Genomic DNA, 20,531 nt, shown 5'->3' on the forward strand with positions numbered 1-20,531 from the left:
ACGTCCATTTTAAATTGAAATTCACCTAAGCTACATGATATGTCGTTACTGCAATAAATGTAAATGGAAACATTTGGTTATTCGATTTGTAGTTTTGGCATGAAACTATTTTGATATTTTACTATGAAAAATACTACATCTGTAAGTGACCTTCAGTTTGTATTTCAATTTTGAACAAACAGTTTAAAATGGTTTGGCCATGAATATTTTATCAAATATCTTAATTATACTGAACAACTTATTTGAAGAGGACTTTAATTGATAATCATAAATCTAAAATTGGAGAATTAAAACTAATTATATTATTTGTTTCCCAATTAACTCTACGTGATATATTTCAATAACTGTGATAAGTGAATTTAATGCTAAATATGCTATTTAATGGGACAATGATCGTAGGAACTTGAGTTCACTTATAGTTTCATATAAAAAGCTGTCAGCATTGAGCAGTTCAGAACAGCATTGTCCCAACAAGCCGAAAGATGTTGATCAATTTTGTTTTACTTCTGATAGTAGGCGCTTTATGTTCAGGTAAGACTTTTTCAGATTTTTTCTCTCTTTAAAACACTATTTACTATTAAACCAATAACAATGTGAACATTATTCGACTAAGCATCACTGTTACGCTATTCTACTGTAGAGAAAAGAAAATTGTTTAGTAAATACTTATGGAATAATAAATATACAACTACATTTGACGTTTTGGTGGGTAATATGGTATCTACGATGAGTTTATTTACAACCATAGGATCGATGCCACTGCTGGTGGAGATTTAATTCCCCGAGGGTATCACCAGCCCAGTAGTCAGTACTTCTGACTGACATGAATTATCATTGAGATGGTTATATTTATAAATTAATTTTTTTTTAAAACTTTTGAATTTTTGAAAAACTAAGGCTTTTCTACCTCAGGAATAAATTACCTTAAGCCCCAGTCCCACTAAAACCCGATAGCAACCTGAATCACAACTTACTGCTGGTCCATCAAACTCAAATGACGATGTTTTAGTGAACGATAGCAGGGATGACACAGATGTGTCAAGCATGGTTGAGCCGTTAGAGAAAAAGGACAAGAGGTCCAAATTACCTACTGACAAACAAAACATGGAGAGCTTTTATATATTTCATGTGAAAATGACAATGAGCATGATGGTCGTAGTATGAACGTAGTCAGGTCGTAAGTAGAGCGTGCAGAGGACGGCATGGGCGTGCTAGAATCGTAATATGGTCTTTAACAGCGTAGTGTAAACGTGGTATAGTTGTAGTGGAAGCGTAGATGGGTCACAGTGAGAACGTGATGGTCGTAGTGAGGTCGCAGTAACGTCGCTGTGAGATAGCAGCGCAGTTTCTACGAATAGAAACACGCTTTCGCTACGCTATCACTACAATGGTACTGTGAACTCCGCGATCTTAACACGACCTTACTGCGCTCTCACTACCATTCTACTACGACCTGATTCACCATGACCACACCACGATTGTTTTGAACATGTTCAAAGTTGGCCACGCTCATCATTATCTTGCAAACCTCACCACAAATGTATTACGACCTTACTGCGATCTACACGATGGCACTACGATCGTCAAAATTCGTATTTTTTTTCACAGATCGTAGTGCGATCGTGGCCTAGTGGGACTGCGAAATTAGCTGTATTTGTCAAAACGTTAAGGAATTTTGGACCTCAATGCTCTTCAACTTCGTACTCTATGTGGCCTTTTACCTTTTTTTCGAGCTTCACTGATGAGTCTTTTGTAGACGAAACGCGCGTCTGGCGTATATACAAAATTTATATTTGGTATCTATGATGACTTTATTTCAACACTATTTACTATTAAATCAATAACAATGGGCACATTATCCGACTGGACATAACTGTTAGTTTATGCTACTGTAGTACATCTGTCAGTAAATACTTATTGAATAACCAATATACATCTGCATATGACGTCTTGATGGGTTGTATAGAATTTTAAAAAAAAACGTGAAAAATAAAGGACAACAAAATAAAGACAAGAGAGAAAATTGGTAAACGAACTGAAATAGATAAAAACAGATAATTCATTCAAATTGTGACGTATTTATTGTAACGAACATATAATTGTTAAATTCACACATTATCCATTACAATACTAATCCAAACAATTATACACTATTTGCATTGTTTACCCTATCGATCAATATTTGGTATATCGGCTGCTTCGAAGATTTTGTTTTATTTCAAACCATATTTTATCACTTGTTTCACCCTTTTATTGGGTATTTGTTACGATGTCACATGTCCTTTGATTCTGGTGAACATCGGTCTCATTGACAATCATACATATCGTTTTTCTATTGCTAGTAGTTTGGACCATTCTTGTGGAATAGTTTTAAAATACCGTTAAGAAATCTTACAAAAGGTAATTCTTTCAAATACAAAATAGTAGATCCTTTATTGAAATCAACCTAGCTGTATAAATAATATTAAAAACTGATTATGTCGTCATGTTTATTTTTTCATCACATTTTATCAAGTTGTATTGAACATTATAATCATACTTGACTTTTTATACTAATGTATATTTTCAATGTATGTGTTTGCATTTTGTTTGATTCTTCATGATGAGGGCCTCAGGGAACATTTGTTATATAGCTAGCTGTGTAACCCTCTAAAAATAAAGTATTGTAACAGTTGTTGTTGTTGTTGTTGTTGTTGTAGATAATACTGTTTCGAGTGTGTTTGACATTTGAATTGCTGCAATTAACTTAAATGTTTTATGTTATACATGTAGCAGCAAAACCAGATGTTAAGCTATTATTCGACTGTTTTGGTGCCTATTGTGGTATTAGATGCGAAGTTACAGATGTACCAATGGATGCAACGGTAAATGAAATTTTACGCAAAAAGTTAAATCACAAAAGAACTTCAAAATTTGAAACGGAAAGTCCTTAATCAAATAGCAAAATCAAAATCTCAAACACATCAAACGAAAGGATAACAACTGTCATATTCCTGACTTGGTACAATACATGCAACACCAACATTATCAATCAACAGAAATACACATTACCCCAACGTCTTTTCACCTCTACAAATACAACACCACAAACAAATATAAATGTGAATACTACTGAGCGTCTACAAAAAACATTTAAGGTGGTACAAAACACCTCGACAAAATTTATTTGGCTTGCTTAAATTTCATAAAATTTTGTTGAAATATTAACTTTGACTTTATGACAAAAATGTGAAAATTTGAACCAAGCATTTAATTGGAAAAAAATAGTTGGATATATAGCATTTTGACAAACACTAATTTCGATCATTGAGAAGCTTAACACTTACTTAACAATACAATGTGATAAAAACGTTTAGCTGAATTTACAGGGTTATCTCCCAGTAGTGTTAGGTACCACCTTAAGGAAATAACACATTAGAAACTTTTATCATATATTTAGTAGTACATACATTTATTTTGAATATTTGATAAATATCCAGCTTTTTAATCCGTATTGCTCAACTTTGAGCACATCCCACCTCAAATTTCTCATTTATGACATTAGTGATTCCGATAAAATTTACATGAAGTCCATCCTTTAGTTTATGCAACCTTCTCTAGAAATACTTTTTTTTAATGTGTCCCAATTGAAACGGTAATTTGGATGTGACGTCATTCGAATATCGTCATGGTTCGGTATGTGAAGTCATAGACGTCGACCTTTCATATTTTCTTGCAGACGAAATGCAACCATAGAAAACTCAATGAAATAACATACAAAACACACAAATACATATATACAATAATTGAAATTATTCTATGAACATCAGACCACAAATTGTAAGGCAATTCTTTTAAGGCTTTTGATACCCATGCGCTTTGTATCAGTAAGCAGCTCTCTTTTGGATTAACCTAAACCAGAATCACCGAACGCTATCAACTTTAATGTCACAAATGCTGCACCAATTTATTTATGTAAATGTATAAATTTTACAAATATACATACTTCTTTTCTATCATACGAACTATATCTCCAATAATCCAAAATGGTTGCTCCCTTAACTCTTACTTAGTGTCATGAATTGAATATTTGTTTGTATGTTATTGTAGATACATCTATCAAAAACCTCGCCAGAAAACGACCTTACTTATGGTAAGTTTGACTTTATTCTCTTTTATGTAACAAATGATCAATAAGGTTAAGCTTGAATACTTCTTAAATGACAAAAGATGTTAAATAATGTTCATTCGTCAACCGTCATGACAATCCCATCTTAGATGATTAGAATGTCACAATGTCAGGAATTTGACATTATCGGCAATTTTCAGATCAAAGACGACTATTTTGGCATCTGACGATTTAAGAAATTTATTGATGGTACCAGACATATTAGATCGCCACTTTATGTCGTTTGTTAGTTTGAAACACTAAACTCTCGACAGTTAAGTATTAAATATTTAAAAAGCTCGGCGAGCCTCGCGTTTTAAATTTGAAAATTTAACTATCTCGAGTGGATAGTTATTGTCTCACACTCGATGCAGTGGTAGAATCTATATATATATTACGGATTACAAATATGTCGAGGTTTGTGAATATATAACAAAACAGAGATATCAGTATATATTCAGGAAATTGCCGGGGTATATACGACGTTTTTTTTTTTATCCCCAATTGGAACCTCAACAACGTCATTATAACACTGGTTACTATGTGACGTAGTCAAAAGCTATACAGAACATTAAAAAATATCAGAGGCTCACAGAGGGAAAATAATAACGTGCTTCAGTCAACAATACATTTTTAATACAAAATCACACAATTTACACTTTTAATACTTAAATTTAATGTTAAAAGTGTTATTATAAATTATTACATTGTACATACACGATAAAATTATATAACAAATTAATTAGAAAATCCTTCACGTATGCCGAACATATCAGGTTGGGTTTTTCAATATATGTGTTGTAAAAAACAGAGCCAGACACAAATACAAACACAAAATATGATATCTAAAAACTTTATTGAAACTATTTTTTAACGGAAAAAAATGTGTCAAGATAAAAAAGGTGCATTTAATAGGATTACACAAAATATTAAAGAAACATGTAATGAATATACCTGCTGCATTGTGAGTGCTCAACAAATACCTGCACTAGAAAATAACATTAAGTCAGGGGTAATCCGTAATATATGTGTAATTCAGTTCTCAGACAGGGTATATACTGTGACATTCCCTGCTTCAGGCTTATATAAACTCTAAGCCGGGAATGTCACAGTATATACCCTGTCTGAGACTTGAATAACATATAATAAATCAAGATATGAAGTAGATTTTAGTTTTTAAAGATGAAAAGAAATATATTTTTCAATATATATTCTTGTGAAAAGAGGTTTTGAACAGCTGACCTTCTATAATAACATTCATCCGAATAAATTTGATTCTTTCAGAATTTTCTGATAAACAGCCACAATACTATTTCGGGGAAGACTTTGACTACATCACAATCTTTTTTAACGCATTTTACAAAAGATGGGAAGGTTATTACACGTGTACAGTAAAGGAGAATACGGCTTCACATAAAACATGGACAACAGATCCCGTGTATATAAAGTCTCTAATAAATGAAAGCAACACAGGTGAGTTAAAGCACTCAATACTTTCACAGGTAGAAACTAATTCGTGGTGATCGATATGCTGAACCTGGATGGACATTTGACCCCGTAAATATTGAAAATATGAAAAGACAGCAAGAGATGAATACATAAGCTCACACAATAGCCAGACAAATATTGTTGTCAGTATTGAAAACATTAGGTTTATATATTGGAATATGTTATGTAAATTATATGTACTTTTTGGAATTTTGTGTCCTTACTGCTCTTTAACTTTGTACTTGTTTGGCTTAACAACTATGTTGATCTGAGCGTCACTGATGAGTCTTATGTAGACGAAACGCGCGTCTGGCGTACTAAATTATAATCCTAGTTCCTTTGATAACTATATACAATTACCTATGCTATACCACTAGTTGATTGATTGTTGGTTGCTTAACGTCCAGTGGCAAATATGTCATGTACGTTCATGACGATGTTTTACCTCTAAGAATCTTTTATTATTGGCACAAATGACATAACTGGACGGAACCTTCTGTTAGTATTGACTGAGCTGTCATATTATACAACAGTCAAGTACGTATACATGAAATCACAAAACCACAGAACTAACAGAAAAACTCAAAACGGTATATGCAATAGGAAAAAGACTTATTAAATGGGAAAAAGAAAAGAAAAATCACTAAATAAATTTGAGGCACAAAAACCAATCTCCTTCTCTTTTTCGATCGCATAATAAAAAATATTTTTGTAAATAGTTATCAAAGGTACCAGGATTATAATTTAGTACGCTAGACGTAACTCTGCTTTGATAAAATTCTCTGTAATATATATTTTTCTTATACCTCTTATATTCAATACATAAATTTGGAAGGTCTTTGAAAAGTCCTTGATTAGACGACGAGTTTCATTGACTATCAAGAGGTATTCAAATGACGCATTTGATTATATTCTCGTAGTTATTACATCAACAAAAAAGTATCGCAAACATTTCGGTTGTAATGCACAGTGAAGCATGCATGCATAGCAAAATTTATATTCGAGATTGTTACTGTCAATATGACAAACCTTTTGAATGGATAAGTTTGGCAGAGCGTTATAGCGAAACACAAATCATATTAAAAGTATGACATCGTCTGTAGAAAGAGGCGCTTTTATGGCTATTCCAAGTCACGACAGAGAAAGATTGTTGTTAAAGTGAATAGTTTTAAGTTTAAGTAGATATAGGAAGATGTGGTGTGAGTGCCAATGAGACTGAACAATAAGCTATAAAGTGCCCCAAAATTACTAGTGTAAAACCATTCAAACGGGAAAACCAAATTAAAGGTCAGATCTATACAAAAAACGAGAAACGAGAAACACGTATAAATCACATAAACAAACGATAACTACTGTACATCAGGTTCATCTGAAAGAATTCAAAATATGGCAGTTTTTACATACCAAAATTAACTATGTAGTACAGACAAACTGATGCATCTAGGAAAGTTTTTAGGCATGGCCAAACTTAGGTACATAGAGATAATATGAAGTCTATGTTTCACTTCGGTACTGGCATGAACATACGGATTTTTTGTGTTATTAAAATTTGCTGTTACAAAATGATAGAAATTATTATAAATTAAAGAATGTATCTCCCTCATGCACAGCTCTGATTCCTTTCACGAATTTGGCTAAACTTTTTGGACCTTTTGGATTATAGCTCTTCATCTTTTATATAAGCTTTGGATTTCAAATATTTTGGCCACGAGCATCACTGAAGAGACATGTATTGTCGAAATGCGCATCTGGTGCAAGAAAATTGGTACCATTAGTTGTATTTCAGTATATCAATATAAAGTCTATGTTTCAGAAAATTTCAGTCTGCAGAAAATAGCAAAATACACAAACAAACGAGTTACATCTGATACGGTCCACTGAGTTACAAGTTCACATCACCTATCGAATACAGGGGTCTATTATCCATCTATTGTCCGCTTAAATCTATACTACTCACAACATCGATTATATGAAGGGAGCTTCTCAAACGTTTTCCTAACTTAGTTTATTTTTGCACCTTCTGCAGGAATAGAAAAATGAATAGCAAAATCCAGAACAGTTTATAATTTTCTGAACCATAAAATGCATTTAGAAATTAATTATTTAGGTTCAGCCATGACTTAAAACTTAAGGTGCACAGGTTTTTCTGTACTAAAATGGATGGTGTAAATACAATCATTTTAACCAAAGGTTATGATGAACGTAAACCTGATCACCGAAGTGATGTGTAAAGCAATCAACCATCTTCATGAATGAACATACAATTATCGTTTATTAATTTGTAAATGTAACGTGTCTAGTCAGTTGTAAACAATTAACGAAAAGTATTTGGATGATAGATATTGTCTTGATTATTAACAGCTCCAGCAAGAATCTATACAGTAAAGACTGATTATCGTCAGACATTAGTAAATAGTGGTGTGGATGTTCGGTTCCAATGCAGTGTTGATGGTATTCCAGAGCCCAAAGTAACATGGAAAAAGATAGGGAATGAGGATTTTTTAGCGGTGGTAAGGTTGTTTGTCAGACCAGAATGTACTTTTTTATCAGACCAGAATTTTTTCTAATTATTTTGCTGTCCGGTTCTTCTGTTAGGGTACATTATGTCTTTGTTTTAAAGAATAAAAACAAAGCATGATTAGCCGCATTGGAAAATACATCTCTTTTTCTATTATTTAAAAAATTAAGAATAAAGCAATAATCGAACCTTCATGCCAATGTTATAGTAACAGTAATAAGTTACGACTAATTATATGTGATTACATTATATGGATTAAACCTGGTTTTATAATTAGCTAAACCTCTCATTTGTGTGGCAATCGCGTTGAACTCCATTTGATTGATAACATATAAAAGAGACATTAAATAGACCTTTGTACCTCTATTGAGTTCTAATTAAATTGTACATATTTAGTATATATATAAATATATACATTTGTATATATTTTTAAGGGACCTGTGTTACATTTTCCGTCAATAACCAGAGAGGACCAAGGACAATATGTGTGCGTTGCTGATAATGGAATCGGAAAGACCAACAAAACTGCAAAACCAATATATGTTAGAACTTTTAAACCAGCCATTAAATATTCCAATCCAATTGGAGGTGTTATAACATTACGACAGGATGAAGTAAACTATATCCAGAAGAATACAATATGGAATATAAAGAAATGGCAGTTATAGTAGAAGGTAACATAACAACATAGGCAGTCTTTCTACTTTTTTTTTACCTTCGTATTTCTTTCTGGCAAGAAATTGTCCTTTATCCAAACGTATTAGTATTTTAGAATACACATTCATTTCTGGATTGCTGTTGCCATACAGATTCCTAGACTGATTGGTGTTCACATTTCGGATATTCAGTAAATTTGCGCACTTTTTTAGCCTATGAAGGTAGCACAATACAAAGATTTTGTCACTCCCAATCAGACAACTTTAAACTGATGTAATTCATTTCATCCTTTTTTATATTTTATAAATGAGGTACCAAAAGAGAGAATTCTAATAATAAGCTAAATTCATTCAAGTATAAACATCACAATATGGCAACTAATTACATAACAATTAATGATGTAATATTATGTCATAATGAAATTATCCCAATTTGAAAGATTAATCCTTCTTCTTTCTTTTGGTACCTCATTTATAAAATTTAAAGAAAGATGAGTGGAATTACATCAGTTTAAAGATGTCTGATTGGGGATGATAAATCTTGGTATTGTGCTACCTTAAAGTAGAGATATATAGATTATCGTTGGTTATCTTAACGAGATTGATTTTCTGGCATGAGATGATCAATGATAATCTGTTTATCGATATTTTACCTATGACGACGTTGTCAATTTTATGTCAATTTCATTAACAACGCCACGTGGCTTCTTAGTTTCTAGCGAAAATTTTCCATCTCAAGCATTGTCAAGCGAGTAGCATGAAAAGAAAAGTAGATCAAAAATAGATCAAAGGAAAAATGCACAAATTAGCGATAAATAAAAATTATTATAAATTTTGAGCGAAGTTGTAAATGATTCAAAGCCATCTAAGCAGAACAGAAAGTCGGAGTATACAAATAATTAGATATAGATGATGTTGTACGAGTGCCAATGAGACAACTCTCCATCCAAGTCAATACGCGTCTGGCGTATAAATTTATAATCCTGGTACTTTTGATAACTATTTACACCACTGGGTCGATGCCACTGCTGGTGGACGTTTCGTCCCCGAGGGTATCACCAGCCCAGTAGTCAGCACTTCGGTGTTGACATGAATATCAATTATATGGTCATTTTTATAAATTTTCTGTTTACAAAACTTTGAATTTTTCGAAAAACTAAGGATTTTCTTACCCCAGGAGTAGATTACCTTAGCCGTATTTGGCACAACTTTTTGGAATTTTGGGTCCTCAATGCTCTTCAACTTTGTATTTATTTGGCTTTTTAACTATTTTGATCTGAGCGTCACTGATGAGTCTTATGTAGACGAAACGCGCGTCTGGCGTATAAATTTATAATCCTGGTACTTTTGATAACTAACTATTCCTTTCGTTTAACTTATCCAGAGGAAATTGTAAAAAAATAATAAGCTATTGAAAGTTTGAAATTTGAGTTCATCGATATTTAAACCTTCCTTTTGTTAAAGATTGTATCTTTAACAAAATAATTTAATGAACATATGTATAAAATGTTAACCACGCCACATTTTTATGTGCCTGTAGTTTAGTGGCTGTCTTTGTTATTTTGTCTGACATATTTGTTTTCCGTTAATAGTCTTGTTATGAATTGAATTAAGCCGCCATTGGTCGTCGTTTATAATGTGCTGTATGATGTGGTTGATAAGTGTTGATTTTTTCCTGTTTTTTAGACCGTTGTTTTCTCGTTTAAGTGGTTTTACATAGGTAGTTTTGGGCCCCTTTTCATGACTGTGTTCTACCAAATTAGACTATTAAACGGGTTTGTAAAAACATGAGCAACACGACGGGTCTACATGTGGAGCAAGATCTGCATACCCTTCCACAGCACCTGAGATCACACCCAGTTTTTGGTGGGGTTCGTGTTGCTCAATCTTGTCTATGTTGTTTCGTGTGTAACTATTATTTGTCTGTTTGTCTTTTCCATTTTAAGCCATGGCGTTGTCAGTTTATATTCGATTTATTCCTCTGGTATCTTTCGCCTCTCTTTTATAGCTTGGTGTTTGGTGTAAGCCAATACTCCGTGTTGGAAACATACTTTGATCTATAATGGTCTATTTTACGACTTGTCAGTCGGATGGAGAATTTCATTGGCAATCATACCACATCTTATTATATCTTTTCGGGAAAGTTCGTCTGTCTGCTGCTTAACGTCCCCTTACATTAGACAGTGATGTGACATACCTGGCTAAGAGTTCCACCGATCCATTGCTCAAGTCTCCTCGTACCCTAGAAAATGGAATAGCATTTTAAGGAAGTAAATTCATCTGGTGTCCAACCCTTCAATGTAGCCATGTACAATGATGCATTATACGTCTAGTAAGGAATATCCATCAATCCGTCGCCCAACCCTTAACGTTATGTTCAAGGAGACAACTATCTAATATTTCTATCAGACATTGATCCGTTTTGATTGGATAACATTACTATAATTGTTGTTTTAAATATATGATACATTATCTGAATATCGTTATTTTTTACGATTTGTACATTAATGATTAGGTTATCCTGATCCACATGTGACTTATAAGTGGAAGGTCAATACATATTGTTATTATTCACGATTTATACATTATTGCTTAGTGTATCGTGATCCAGAAGTGACTGAGTGGAAGGTAAATAAATATCGTTATTATTCACGATTTATACATTATTCATTAGTGTACCGTGATCCAGAAGTGACTTAGTGGAAGGTAAATAAATATCGTTATTATTCACGATTTACACATTATTGATTAGTGTATCGTGATCCAGAAGTAACTTAGTGGAAGGTCAATAAATATCGTTATTATTCACGATTTATAACTTATTGATTAGATTATCCTGATCCATACGTTACTTGGTGAAAGATTAACGAAAATGGAAGAGAGCGATTACCTGAAGATATCAGAAGTTACTTTGTCCGTATTGAAGACCATGCGTTGACCTTTAATTGTTCACTTTCAGGAATTGTCACTTGGATATAGAGTTGTCTCATTGGCACTCATACCACATATTCTTATATCTATTAAGAAAAGTTCGTCAATCTGCTGCTTAACGTCCCTTTACCTTAGACAATAATGTGATATTCCTAGCTTAAAGGTTCATCGATCTATTGTTCAAGCCTCCATGGTGTATAATACCTCTAAAGAATATCCATCAATCCGTCTCTCAACCCTTAATGTACTGTCCAATGAGAAAGTTATCTCATATATCTATCAGACATTGATCCGTTTTGATTGGATACAATTCTACGTTTTTCACTCCAATGTTAACATTACTATTGTTGTTTTGAATGAATGATATAATTGGTAATGGAAATGGGGAATATGTCAAAGAGACAACAACTCGACCAAAGGCAGACAACAGCCGAAGGCCACCAATAGGTCTTCAATGATATATTATCTAAATGTCCTTATTCACGATTTATACAATATTGATTAGGTTATTATGATCCAAAAGTTACTTGGTGGAAGGTCACTGAAAATGGAAGAGAGCAGATACCTGAAGATTGAAGTGTATTGACATGTGGATTTGAATTCTACAATGAACCAATGCGCAATGATGATAGTTATTATCCAGATGAAGGATCGAAATTAAGTGGGTTACAAATCTATAATGTTAGGCCTGAACACCTTGGAACCTATGTCGTTAAAGCTGAGAACCAACTTGGTACAGATGAGTTAACACTTACAATGAAACGTAAGAAAACTTAACATATTTATACCCCTTTAAAAATGGGAATTACTGTGTTACATTCTATCTGTCCGTTCATCCGTTCATCAATCCTTCATCATGCTTGCTTTTTTATTGCACTAGAATTGATTCAAAATTAAATATGTTCATTTGTAACATTTTTTAACCGTTTTTTTTAAAGTCACACGTATCTATCAATGACATGTTTTCCTGGTATGAAAGTTTATAAATTCACAATGGTCTATCACGTCAATCAAACCGATTCATCTACAAACACGTGCCGTGGATTAATTCACGTGATCTCTAAAACGCCTGTTAAAGGTCCATAACATACCATGAAGGTGGGTCAACGACATTGACGACGAAAACGATAGTCGTCAAATTTGTATTCGGCCTCTTGTCACTGTCGGTTTCGAATGTATTATCTAAATTTGACTTTTATTGAAGTTTTATATAAGAAAAGTAGACTCCTAAGTTATATTCAAATATTATTGTTGAATGTCTTTAAATGTGTTAATGATTCACTGCTAAATAAATTTTAGGGGGAAAACAAATCATTATATGGGGCTTGTATCAAGTTAATGATATTCATTCTTTTTTTATTTAATGACTAATAATTTGTTTTATCATTGCAGTTGAGACAAATTAACATATAACAAGAGAATATGAAACAACTACCAGAAGTAACCAGCTCATCTATCATTTAGTTTATACTTTCCTAAATCTACAATATAATAAAAGATTTTCTGCAAATACTGTTAAATTTTTTATATAGAAAATAAGAATAAAATAACCGTATTAGAATGCTATATCTTATTCGACTCCTTTGAATTCACAGTAAACAAATATGAAATCAAAACAAAATAAGACACAACATCTGTAGTACAACCACGAGTACCTCGACTGTACTGACAACTGTGGACATATCTGTAATGTACCAACAATACAGAAATTCAAACCACAAAAGAAATAAACTTACAACGATTCAGCACAAAAGCCCATCGGACCCACATGTACTCGTATAAGAAAGTAACAACAAATGCCCCAAAACGGGAAATACAAACACCGCACCAGGTCGTCTCTAACAACGAACATTAATATAACAAAATATACAATCGGATAAGAAAACTCATTACTAAATTGAATTTAAATTATGTCAAAAGACAACACCTTCATAGTCAAAAGACAACACCTTCATAGTCAAAAGACAACACCTTCATAGTCACATGTTCAATGATTGACTCATTCTTGATCCTTTTTCGTCAGCTGCTTAACGTAACAAATGAACACCATAATAATCATACTTAATGTCGATTGAGTGATGGCAATCAAGACAAAGAACTGTAAATTCAGAAATTATTGCGAGGTTTTAATTGAAAAGAATATTGCGCCATGATGAGAATCGTAATTCTAAGAACAGGAATTTTAAATTCGATAGGTGTTTATGTCTGTGAATCTTCTTGAATTCTTTCTTGATTTTTTTGAAAAATGATTATTGCGTAACCTTAGAGGGTTCGAAAATTATTAAGTTGATACATGAATACATTAACCAAAAAAAAACTGATTTCACGGAAAATTAAGAAAGGGAAGTCACTAATCAAATGGCAAAATCAAAAATCAAAACCTCAATTATATAAAACAAATGCACAACAACTGTCCTATTTTTGGCTGGTACAGACATGTTCTGATGTATAAATTGATAGATTAACCCTGTTTTAGCTAGCTTACACTTTCCATTATATTGACAACGATTTGTGAACAAAACAAACAGACATAATAGGTAAAAATGTAAATAATAGAAGTACAGCAGTGTGATAATCACTATAAATCAAATAAATATGTAACAAAGAAGCACACAAAGCCATATAGGCAAAGCGCATTAGCAAAACAATAAGACAAGAATACCAAACCATTACCGGGGCACAATAACACAATGACTGGATTTATAATTACAGAGCCACGTCATATGTAACAAAGAAACATAAAATAAGCATATAGATAAAACATAGTAGCAAAAATGGAAAGATAAGAATAAAAAAATATCAGACAAACAATTATGGGATGTATAAGTACCAAACCAAATAGATGTCAACAAAAACAGAATAAACAGTTAAAGTTATATTCGTAAATACGCCCACGACTTAGAAGATCATAAGCCTGCAATCATTGATGAATTATTTTTTATACATAATTGAAATTCAATTTAGTATAAACAATTGTAATGAATGCTGTATACAACTTGACTATTCACATGGACAGATCACAAACTTTGTAATGCCGGTGTGTAATTAAAAATCTGTCATAAACAGTTATTTATGTATTATTGTTATTTTGTTTATTTTCTTTTGTTTCCTCTTCTGACATAGGACTCGGACTTCTCTTGAACTGAATTTTACTGTGCGTATTGTTTTGCGTTTACTTTTCCACATTGGCTAGAGGTATAGGGGAGGGTTGAGATATCAAGAAAACATGTTTTACCCTACCGCATTTCTGCGCCTGTCCCCAGTCAGGAGCCTCTGGTCTTTGTTAGTCTTGTATACTGTTTAATTTTAGTTTCTTGTGTAAAATTTGGAGATAAGAATGACGTCCATTATCACTGAACTAGTACAGATATGTGTTTAGGGGCCAGCTAAAGGACGCCTCCGGAAGCGGGAGTTTTTCACAGAATTAAAGACCTATTGATGACCTTCTGTTGTTGTCTGTTTTATGGTCGGTTGTTTTCTCTTTGACACATTCCCCATTTCCATATTGATATATTTTATGCATATGAATTACAATATTGCTATCTTCTTATATTCGCTGATGCTCTTGAACTTCGTACTTTATTTGGCCTTTTTAACTTTTTGGGATTCGAGTGTCACTGATGAGTCTTTTGTAGACGAAACGCGCGTCTGGCGTTTATACTAAATTTAGTCCTTTTATCTATGATGGGTTTATTTGCACAATCTCGGAAATCTTTTAAAATTGAGGAAGATATCTTCCTTGTGCCAAACTCTATTATCTCATTTTTCTATACCCGAGGTCTATTTGAATTTGATCTGCTCTTTAAAGATTGGATTAGTGTTCTGGTTTGTAAATATATTTGCCTCGAGCATCACCGAAGAGACATAAATTATCGAAATGTGCAATATAATGCTACAAAGAATTAGATCCGTATATGATATGTTTATCTTCAGAATGTAGTATTAAATTTTATTATACTTCATGTCAAAATGCCAGATTTTGATTGGCTAATACGAGGGTGTTAATTTACTCTATTACCCTTCATGGATACGCTTGATCATGTGTGCGGTTTATTAAATACGACTCTATCCTATGGCAAATACTCTATTACCCTTCACGGAGACGCTTGATCAAGTATGCGCTTTTTTAAATACGGATGGTTGTTATGTACAAGATGTCATAGATTATGACTTTGAATTTGAAATTTGATCGACAATAATAACAGAACATCCAGTATAATGAATTAAATAACACATATCTGAGAGGGTGATAGAGCTGATTGTTAACCCTCGAAAAGACATTGTCAACCCTGGCTTCGCCTCAGTTGACAATGTTTTCTCCTCAGAGTAACAATCTGCTCTATCACCCTCTCAGCTATGTGTTATTTATATAATTAAATTGTATGTAGTAATTTGTAATATAATGATATGAGATTTTCTATCAAAGCCATCATTTGCTATTCTGGTACATGTATTTTTTTTTAGTTTTTCTTTAGTGAAACGGTTTGATTTTTTTTTTGTATCAAAACGTACTCTTAAATTAGAATGTATCCATCAAAGCATGTTCAAAATACTTGATGATAACTTTTATGAACAATATTAAATCAATGTCTGCAACGTCAGAAATCCCTGAGATTTCGATATCTTAGCAAATCCATACATTTCCTGATTTTTAACTGCACAATTTCGTGTTTGCTTTCCGACAATTGACGGAATATGCATTGTCTATGTACCTGGACAAATGACGACAAAATAAACAAACCTTTATCGATTGATATTCTAATACTGTAACAATTCATGACATTTTTTGTTTCACATTAACAACCAAAATATTTCATTTAAATGTCCTATTGATGTATTAGATCATTTAAATTTATTGATTTTAATTTGAAAATACAATCTAAAGTTATTGTTTTAACATTTTCAAATATAGGGGTAAGTTAATTCACATTGTAAATAAATCATAACTTTTCTAGTGTATCTTTCCTTATTGTATAGTTCACATTGTAGATACATCATAACTGTTCTAGTGTATCTTTCTTTATTGTATAGTTCACATTGTAGATAAATCATAACTGTTCTAGTGTATCTTTCCTTATTGTATAATTCACATTGTAGATAAATCATAACTGTTCTAGTGTATCTTTCCTTATTGTATAGTTCACATTGTAGATAAATCATAACTGTTATAGTGTATCTTTCCTTATTGTATAGTTCACATTGTAGATAATTCATAACTGTTTTAGTGTATCTTTCCTTATTGTATAATTCACATTGTAGTGTCATAACTGTTCTAGTGTATCTTTCCTTATTGTATAGTTCACACTGTAGATAAATCATAACTGTTCTAGTGTATCTTTTCTTATTGTATAGTTCACATTGTAGATAAATCACAACTGTTCTAGTGTATCTTTCCTTATTGTATAGTGCACATTGTAGATAAATCATAACTGTTCTAGTGTATCTTTCCTTATTGTATAGTTCACATTGTAGATAAATCATAACTGTTCTAGTGTATCTTTCCTTATTGTATAGTTCACATTGTAGATAAATCATAACTGTTCTGATGTAGTGTATCTTTCCTTATTGTATAGTTCATAATTCATAACTGTTCTAGTGTATCTTCTCTTATGGTATAGTTCATAATTCATAACTGTTCTAATGTATCTGTCCTTATTGTATAGTTCACATTGTAGATAATTCATAACTGTTTTAGTGTATCTTTCCTTATTGTATAATTCACATTGTAGTGTCATAACTGTTCTAGTGTATCTTTCCTTATTGTATAGTTCACACTGTAGATAATTCATAACTGTTATAGTGTATCTTTCCTTATTGTATAGTTCACATTGTAGATAATTCATAACTGTTTTAGTGTATCTTTCCTTATTGTATAATTCACATTGTAGTGTCATAACTGTTCTAGTGTATCTTTCCTTATTGTATAGTTCACACTGTAGATAAATCATAACTGTTCTAGTGTATCTTTTCTTATTGTATAGTTCACATTGTAGATAAATCACAACTGTTCTAGTGTATCTTTCCTTATTGTATAGTTCACATTGTAGATAAATCATAACTGTTCTGGTGTATCTTTCCTTATTGTATAGTTCACATTGTAGATAAATCACAACTGTTCTAGCGTATCTTTCCTTATTGTATAGTTCACATTGTAGATAAATCATAACTGTTCTAGTGTATCTTTCCTTATTGTATAGTTCACATTGTAGATAATTCATAACTGTTCTAGTGTATCTTTCCTTATTGTATAGTTCATAATTCATAACTGTATTTGTGTATCTTCTCTTATGGTATAGTTCATAATTCATAACTGTTCTAGCGTATCTTTCCTTATTGTATAGTTCACATTGTAGATAAATCATAACTGTTCTAGTGTATCTTTCCTTATTGTATAGTTCACATTGTAGATAATTCATAACTGTTCTAGCGTATCTTTCCTTATTGTATAGTTCACAATGTAGATAATTCATAACTGTTCTAGTGTATCTTTCCTTATTGTATAGTTCACATTGTAGATAATTTATAACTGTTCTAGTGTATCTTTCCTTATTGTATAGTTCATAATTCATAACTGTTCTAGTGTATCTTTCCTTATTGTATAGTTCACATTGTAGATAAATCATAACTGTTTTAGTGTATCTTTCCTTATTGTATAGTTCATAATTCATAACTGTTCTAGTGTATCTTTCCTTATTGTATAGTTCACATTGTAGATAATTCATAACTGTTCTAGTGTATCTTTCCTTATTGTATAGTTCTTAATTCATAACTGTTCTAGTGTATCTTTCCTTATTGTATAGTTCATAATTCATAACTGTTCTAGTGTATCTTTCCTTATTGTATAGTTCATAATTCATAACTGTTCTAGTGTATCTTTCCTTATTGTATAGTTCATAATTCATAACTGTTCTAGTGTATCTTTCCTTATTGTATAGTTCATAATTCATAACTGTTCTAGTGTATCTTTCCTTATTATATAGTTCAAAACGTAGATAATGCATAACTGTTCTAGCGTATCTTTCCTTATTGTATAGTTCATAATTCATAACTGTTCTAGTGTATCTTTCCTTATTGTATAGTTCATAATTCATAACTGTTCTAGTGTATCTTTCCTTATTGTATAGTTCATAATTCATTACTGTTCTAGTGTATCTTTCCTTATTGTATAGTTCACACTGTAGATAAATCATAACTGTTCTAGTGTATCTTTTCTTATTGTATAGTTCACATTGTAGATAAATCACAACTGTTCTAGTGTATCTTTCCTTATTGTATAGTGCACATTGTAGATAAATCATAACTGTTCTAGTGTATCTTTCCTTATTGTATAGTTCACATTGTAGATAAATCATAACTGTTCTAGTGTATCTTTCCTTATTGTATAGTTCACATTGTAGATAAATCATAACTGTTCTGATGTAGTGTATCTTTCCTTATTGTATAGTTCATAATTCATAACTGTTCTAGTGTATCTTCTCTTATGGTATAGTTCATAATTCATAACTGTTCTAATGTATCTGTCCTTATTGTATAGTTCACATTGTAGATAATTCATAACTGTTTTAGTGTATCTTTCCTTATTGTATAATTCACATTGTAGTGTCATAACTGTTCTAGTGTATCTTTCCTTATTGTATAGTTCACACTGTAGATAATTCATAACTGTTAAAGTGTATCTTTCCTTATTGTATAGTTCACATTGTAGATAATTCATAACTGTTTTAGTGTATCTTTCCTTATTGTATAATTCACATTGTAGTGTCATAACTGTTCTAGTGTATCTTTCCTTATTGTATAGTTCACACTGTAGATAAATCATAACTGTTCTAGTGTATCTTTTCTTATTGTATAGTTCACATTGTAGATAAATCACAACTGTTCTAGTGTATCTTTCCTTATTGTATAGTTCACATTGTAGATAAATCATAACTGTTCTGGTGTATCTTTCCTTATTGTATAGTTCACATTGTAGATAAATCACAACTGTTCTAGCGTATCTTTCCTTATTGCATAGTTCACATTGTAGATAAATCATAACTGTTCTAGTGTATCTTTCCTTATTGTATAGTTCACATTGTAGATAATTCATAACTGTTCTAGTGTATCTTTCCTTATTGTATAGTTCATAATTCATAACTGTATTTGTGTATCTTCTCTTATGGTATAGTTCATAATTCATAACTGTTCTAGCGTATCTTTCCTTATTGTATAGTTCACATTGTAGATAAATCATAACTGTTCTAGTGTATCTTTCCTTATTGTATAGTTCACATTGTAGATAATTCATAACTGTTCTAGCGTATCTTTCCTTATTGTATAGTTCACAATGTAGATAATTCATAACTGTTCTAGTGTATCTTTCCTTATTGTATAGTTCACATTGTAGATAATTTATAACTGTTCTAGTGTATCTTTCCTTATTGTATAGTTCATAATTCATAACTGTTCTAGTGTATCTTTCCTTATTGTATAGTTCACATTGTAGATAAATCATAACTGTTCTAGTGTATCTTTCCTTATTGTATAGTTCATAATTCATAACTGTTCTAGTGTATCTTTCCTTATTGTATAGTTCACATTGTAGATAATTCATAACTGTTCTAGTGTATCTTTCCTTATTGTATAGTTCTTAATTCATAACTGTTCTAGTGTATCTTTCCTTATTGTATAGTTCATAATTCATAACTGTTCTAGTGTATCTTTCCTTATTGTATAGTTCATAATTCATAACTGTTCTAGTGTATCTTTCCTTATTGTATAGTTCATAATTCATAACTGTTCTAGTGTATCT

At 31.7% G+C, this 20,531-nt stretch overlaps 1 protein-coding gene across 2 annotated transcripts; it reads left to right on the forward strand.

Annotated features, from left to right (window-relative positions):
* The first annotated feature begins 392 nt into the window (after window positions 1-392).
* On the forward strand, window positions 393-13,296 carry LOC143074269 (receptor-type tyrosine-protein phosphatase F-like). Of its 2 annotated transcripts, none has more exons than XM_076249806.1 (8): window positions 393-531; window positions 2,773-2,864; window positions 4,090-4,132; window positions 5,432-5,620; window positions 7,997-8,145; window positions 8,588-8,827; window positions 12,246-12,503; window positions 13,133-13,296. In XM_076249806.1, the coding sequence occupies exons 1-6, from the start codon at window positions 483-485 to the stop codon at window positions 8,819-8,821; spliced, it is 756 nt and encodes a 251-aa protein (XP_076105921.1). In that variant the 5' UTR covers window positions 393-482; the 3' UTR covers window positions 8,822-8,827; window positions 12,246-12,503; window positions 13,133-13,296. The 2 variants fall into 2 exon arrangements, with proteins under 2 accessions (XP_076105921.1, XP_076105922.1); XM_076249807.1 differs by having other exon boundaries at window positions 401-531; window positions 2,776-2,864.
* The last annotated feature ends 7,235 nt before the right edge of the window (window positions 13,297-20,531 follow it).

This window comes from Mytilus galloprovincialis, chromosome 5, assembly GCF_965363235.1.
Source record: "Mytilus galloprovincialis chromosome 5, xbMytGall1.hap1.1, whole genome shotgun sequence".
NCBI lineage: Eukaryota > Metazoa > Mollusca > Bivalvia > Mytilida > Mytilidae > Mytilus > Mytilus galloprovincialis.